Genomic DNA, 6,000 nt, shown 5'->3' with positions numbered 1-6,000 from the left:
GGCTATATTCTGTTAAGCCATTGGCCAAAAGCAGCTTCTTTATTAACCAATGGTAATAAAACACTCATAGCATACAGAGGGGAATCCCACATCACTTTTTCTTTTAGGAACTTATAAATCTTGGAGATTCTTAGGTACCTGATTATACCTCTTTAACCATCCAGTCCTGAAAACAGATACACAATGCTATGTGAGAGAGGGCTAAAAACATTAAATTATTTTAATGGTACTACTAGGCTATAGATTTGGCAAGATGTCTTAGTGGGTAAAGGGGTGAGGCCTTGAGTTTGACTTCTGGTACACACATGATGGGAGAGCCAACTCCTGTGAAAGTTATTTCCTTACCTCCACATACACAACGTAGTACCCATGTGCCCCTGCCCCCACCTCTACAAACATGCATTCACATACATTATTTCCAAATTTACTGATCCACATAGTCACAGGCAAAGCAGCTGGGGAATGCGGTCTTCTTCCCCAAAAGGAAGTCTATCCAATAAGCACATGCCCACACGAGGGATGCTCATGAGCAAGTGGTGTGAGGGAGAGTGAAATCTAGGACTGGTAGAGTTGGCCCTGATCCTGCAACCACACGCCTCCGGGAGGGCACGCAGTCTCACGAAAGGATGGGCTGGACCACATTGAACAAGAGCCTTTCACATAGGGAGTCTTCCCAGTAGAAACAGGCTCTCTCCTCAGTGAGTACATCCCATCTCCCCTGGTCAGAGCACCCGCAGTAGGTACAGCTGACAGACTTCTGTATCAAGGGCTGAAACACTAAGAATGGACTGCAAAAACTGAGGAGGCTCCACTTCTGCTTTGCAAGCATATCTGACTGCAGCAGTTTTGCAGGTCATTTAAATTGAGGAGGTGGGGAAAAGAGCCTCAAATGCACTGGTAAGCATAAATGTTTAGTGCTATGGCAAAAGCAGGTCTTTATGTTTGTGAAATTCCAAGTCTTAGCATTTCAGAGAGGTGGGGCTTGCCTCATTGTAAGTTTCCTTAAAATGTCAACAGTTTGAAAATGTTACGTCCTGTAAGCAGATGACTGAAGCCTTTTCCTGTACCCAATACATACAGTCTACATACACCAGGGTCAGCCGTGCGGTGCTGCAGGGTCTAACTCCCAGTCTTGTGGCCACTGGGGCCAGCACCGTGCAGTGCTGCGGGGTCTAACTCCCAGTCTGGTGGCCACTGGGGCCAGCACTGTGCAGTGCTCCGGGGCCAGCACTGTGCAGCGCTGCAGGGTGTTCACTCGAAAATGTTGATATTTACTGACTGAATAGCTGTTACTAGAACATGAAGTACTGAATGCTTATGATTTGCTCTTGTCCCTTTGCCACTAAAGATGCTCATTTTACTCTCTGAGACACCCCTCACTGTTTGCTGTAAAGCTCTGCGGCTATCACAAGCAGTTATTTTATGCTCTTGATCATTGGGTTTCCTTGCAGTTTGTGCAGAGAGTGCTGGCACACGAGCTGCTGTGCCCTCAAGGAGGACCCAGTTGTGAATATTATTTGGTTCTGGCTCAGACACATCTTCTCAAGAAGGACTTTGCTAAGACAGAGGAGTACCTTCAGCAAGCAGCCCAGATGGACTATCTGGTACTGATTTTCCTAGATAAAGCCTCTTGAATGGGAGGAGGGGTGCGACCAGGCTTTTTTAAAATGGAGATGACAGCAGGGCTCAAAAGTGTGGGTCTCAGCAGCTAAGGGGCTTGAGCCCAGAAGTTTGAGGTGGGCATAGGCTGATTCTGTCTCAAAACAGAGGAGTGGTACCATATCATGGAGAGAGTACTGATGTGCATGGTGTGTGTGTATGTAACATTTACACTTGTGTTTTTTCTTAAGTGAGCATGAGTTTTACAAAAGGTAAAGAGAATAAAGTGGGCATTTAGCAGAAATTTCTCATTATTTCAAGTTTCTAGACTTCTATTTGCTCCGAATAGCATTATCCTGATTACAGTTGAGTGTTTGTCTTAATAGTCACCCCTGAAGACCAAATGGCTTTGAGGAATCAGAAAATGAGAACAGACCTAGGAAATTACTCCCTAGCGTGACAAATACAGCTCTTTGCGTGTGCTCTGGAGAAAAGAATTGGTGAGGAGACCGTGTGATGATAGCACTGTACCTTTAATCCCAGCACTGCAGAGGCAGGCAAATCTTTGTGAGTTCGAGATCAGCTTGGTCTACAGAGTGAGTTTTGAGTTCCAGGACAGCCAGGGATACACAGAGAAACCCTGTCTTGATAAAACAAACAAAAAAGAGAAATGTACCAATCTAACTTTAAATGTTAAATAAAATTCATTAGAGACTGAAGTACCAGTCACCCTGCATGTTCTCTGCTTCCTCAGAACCCTAATGTCTGGGGTGTGAAGGGTCATCTCTATTTTCTGAGCGGAGACCACGCAGAGGCCAAGGCATGCTACGAGCGAACTATTAGTTTTGTAGTTGATGCTTCTGAGATGCACTTCATCTTCCTACGCCTGGGACACATCTACCTGGAGGAGAAGGAGGTAACAGAGAGAGAAGGCTGGGAAACCATGACCCAGGATCTGTCCGGGGCAATGGAGAAACCTAGAGCAACCCGAAGAGTCCCGCCCTCTGTCCTCCCACCCCCACCCGCTTTTTAGGGACCTTCATTTTGGTAAATCTACCCTGCAGAAAAGAACTCAGGACACGTCAGAATGAAGTTCTGAAATTTATTAAGTAGAAATACAGAATAACACAGCGTTTAGCTAAACATGGGTGGGACAGGAGGGAGTAAAATGGACGTAAGAGCAATACACATCCAAAATGGGCATGGGCTTCTCCAGAGATCAGTCTGAATATCGTCATATGAGCTGTAATTTTTTTTTTTTTTAGTTTTTCGAGACGGTTTCTCTGTGGCTTTGGAGCCTGTCCTGGAACTAGCTCTTGTAGACCAGGCTGGTCTCGAACTCACAGAGATCCGCCTGCCTCTGCCTCCCGAGTGCTGGGATTAAAGGCGTGCGCCACCACCACCCGGCATTGTGAGCTGTAATTTAAGAGGAGCTTTAAAGATTAAGCAAGGTTTTAAAAACCAGAGTGTAGGGGCTGGAGAGATGGCTCAGAGGTTAAGAGCATTGCCGGCTCTTCCAAAGGTCCTGAGTTCAATTCCCAGCAACCACATGGTGGCTCACAACCATCTGTAATGAGGTCTGGTGCCCTCTTCTGGCCTGCAGGCATACACGCAAAACAGAATACATAATAAATAAATATAAAAAAAAATCAGAGTGTAAAAACTAAGTTGTGGGGCTGGAGTGATAGCTCGATGGTTGTTTTGTCTCCATTCCTTTTCCTTCTTCACCCATAAATGTCAGTTTTTATATATTAACCAATAGGAACATGACGTCACAATGCTGGACAATGCACATGGGAAGGCTGAGCCAGGGCTGAGAGAAGTCACAGCCCTGCTGCAGTGAAGTAAATGAGACATCTTTCTTTCTTTCTTTCTTTCTTTCTTTTTTTTTTTTTTTTCGAGACAGGGTTTCTTGTAGCTTTGGAGCCTGTCCTGGCTGGAACTAGCTCTTGTAGACCAGGCTGGCCTTGAACTCACAAAGATCCTCCTGCCTCTGCCTTGAGAGTGCTGGGATTAAGGGCGTGCACCACCACTGGCTGACATTTTCTTTCTTTCATTGCAAGCTGCATCTTCAAGGCACTACTGACCTTATAGTTACTAAGCAACCAGTTCCTAGATTAAATATTCAAGGTCAGCTGTAGATACAAGGCAAGAAATAAGCCACTGAGTCCTACAGGGTCTTGCTGAGTGTGGCAGTGTGTACCTATGGTCCCAGTGCTCAAGGGCTTAGGTCACAGGACTCTTGAGCACAGAACTTTGAAGTCAACCTGGGGAAAATACTGAGGTCTTGTCTCAAACAACAAAAAAGAGACAATGGTCTAGGGATATAGTGCAGTTGGTTGAATGCATATCTATCATGAATACAGCCTTGAGATTAAATAAAATGGGGTGTGGTGGCACATCCTTGGAGTTTCAGGTTTCAGAAGGTAGAGGCTGGGGAATCAGTCATTGAAGGGTCAGCCCGGGCTACAGCAAGCTTGAGGCTAGTCTGGGCTATATGAGACTGATGTGGGATTTCCCTCTGTGTGCTGTGATTACCACTATAAATAAAGGAACTGCTTTAGGTCTATAGCAGAGCTATAGAAAAACAGAGCTAGATGGGGAAAACTAAACGGACCGCTGGGAGAAAGGAGGTGGAATCAGAGAGAAGCTATGTAGCCCTGCCAGAACTTTGCCAGTAAGCCACTGCCATGTGGCGATACACAGATTAATCAAATGAGTTATATTAATATGTAAGATTTAGCCAATAAGAAGCTAGAGCTAATGGGCCAAGCAGTGTTTTAAATAATATAGTTTCTGTGTGATCATTTTGGGGCTGAGCAGCTGGAAATGAACAAGCGGCCCTCCTTATAGCATGAATATTAAGAACCCAGAGACAGATATTTGGGTTCAAGATGAAGATCAAAAAAACAAAACAGCCAGCCACTGGTTCTCACCTCTACCTCAGACTGAAATGGGTGAGATTCTAGATTCTGTCTCCACAAATCCTCAGACTAAAGACTGAGCCTGAGACCTGTCTCTTCCCATTTTATATTCCTATCTAGTGCTAGGATTAAAGGCATGCACCACCACCCAGCCTCTATGGCTAACTAGTGTGGCTGCTGGGATTAAAGGTGTGTGCTACCACTGTCTGGCCTGTATGGCAGACTAGTGTGGCACACTTTATTCATTAGACCACAAATAGTATCCCACTATATCTGTCTCAGCTTCACCCACACTAAAAGAAAAGAGATGGAATCTTATTATATTACAAGACTGCCTTTGAACTTTTGGGCTCAACCAATCCTCTTCTCTCAGCTCTCAGACATTGAGTAGCTGGAGTATAGACTTTGCATCTGAAGGAAGTTGATCTTTGAATGTCTCTAAATATCTTCTGTGGCACATTTAGACTTTTCTGATAGGAGACCAGGTTCTCAGAGGGACCAGAGGTTCAGTGTCTATCATAAGATGCCACTTCCAAGGGAAAAGATTTAGTTCATAAAGTCTAGACAGAATTCAGATGAGCACTGTGCCTGCCCAGAATGTCCAGCGTAAGTCCCTCTCTCGTCTTCAGATCTGCTCCCAGGTTCTCACCCTTCTGACCTTTCATTTTGGCTTCCTCATCTCCCCCAGTCCTTTAAAGGAGCCCTGAAAATATAACCCAGTAGGGCAGTGGTGGCACACGCCTTTAATTCCAGCACTGGGGAGGCCGAGACAGGCAGATCTCCATGAGTTCAAGCCAGCCTGGTCTACAGAGTGGGTTTCAGGCTCCAAAGCTACAGAGAAACCCTATCTTGAAAAGCACACCCCCGCAAAAGGAAAAATAAAAGAAAGAAAATATAATCCAAGGAGTCACTCAATTCGAGATTATTCTGGAGCAAAACTGTCAAGAAGATCACAGTTACCTTACAACATGGTGTGTGAAACTTAATGTTGCTTTCTTTCAACAGTATGAAAAGGCAAAGAGAACCTACATGCAAGCCTGCAAGAGATCCCCTTCATGCCTGACCTGGCTAGGACTAGGAATTGCCTGTTACAGGGTAAGAAAACAGAGTCTGAATACCAGGCCCTGATTCCTTGGTCCTCCGAGCATATTGTGGGGGGTTGTAATGATGGTGGAATGGCAGTCTGCTCTAATGAAAAAAACTTCTTCAAAATTATTCATAAGGAGCCGGGCGGTGGTGGTGCACACCTTTAATCCCAGCACTTGGGAGGCAGAGGCAGGCGGATCTCTGTGAGTTCGAGACCAGCCTGTTCCAGGACAGGCTCCAAACCACAGAGAAACCCTGTCTTGAAAAACAAACAAACAAAAAAATTATTCATAAGGCCAGGCAGTGGTGGCACATGCCTTTTATGCCAGGACTCAGGAGGCAGAGGCAGGCAGATCTCTGTGAATTCAAGGCCAGCCTGGTCTACAGAGCT

The 6,000-nt window shown here is 45.4% G+C and overlaps 1 protein-coding gene across 6 annotated transcripts in view; it reads left to right on the top strand.

Annotated features, from left to right (window-relative positions):
- The window catches only part of Cfap70 (cilia and flagella associated protein 70), a 60,535-nt gene that overhangs the window by 49,264 nt on the left and 5,271 nt on the right, over nucleotides 1-6,000 (top strand). For 4 of the 6 annotated variants that reach the window (XM_050127024.1, XM_050127023.1, XM_050127022.1 and 1 more), the window contains 3 exons: nucleotides 1,452-1,604; nucleotides 2,354-2,515; nucleotides 5,529-5,618. In XM_050127024.1, coding sequence (XP_049982981.1) covers nucleotides 1,452-1,604; nucleotides 2,354-2,515; nucleotides 5,529-5,618 — 405 coding nt within the window. The remainder of the gene's footprint in view (nucleotides 1-1,451; nucleotides 1,605-2,353; nucleotides 2,516-5,528; nucleotides 5,619-6,000) is intronic. The other 2 variants (XM_050127027.1, XM_050127028.1) reach the window with 2 other exon arrangements.

This window comes from Alexandromys fortis, unplaced genomic scaffold (genome assembly GCF_014885135.2).
Source record: "Alexandromys fortis isolate MF-2015 unplaced genomic scaffold, M_Fortis_MF-2015_v1.1 scaffold_233, whole genome shotgun sequence".
NCBI lineage: Eukaryota > Metazoa > Chordata > Mammalia > Rodentia > Cricetidae > Alexandromys > Alexandromys fortis.
Note: the sequence above shows the minus strand (reverse complement) of the source record. Positions and strands in the feature narration are given on the sequence as shown.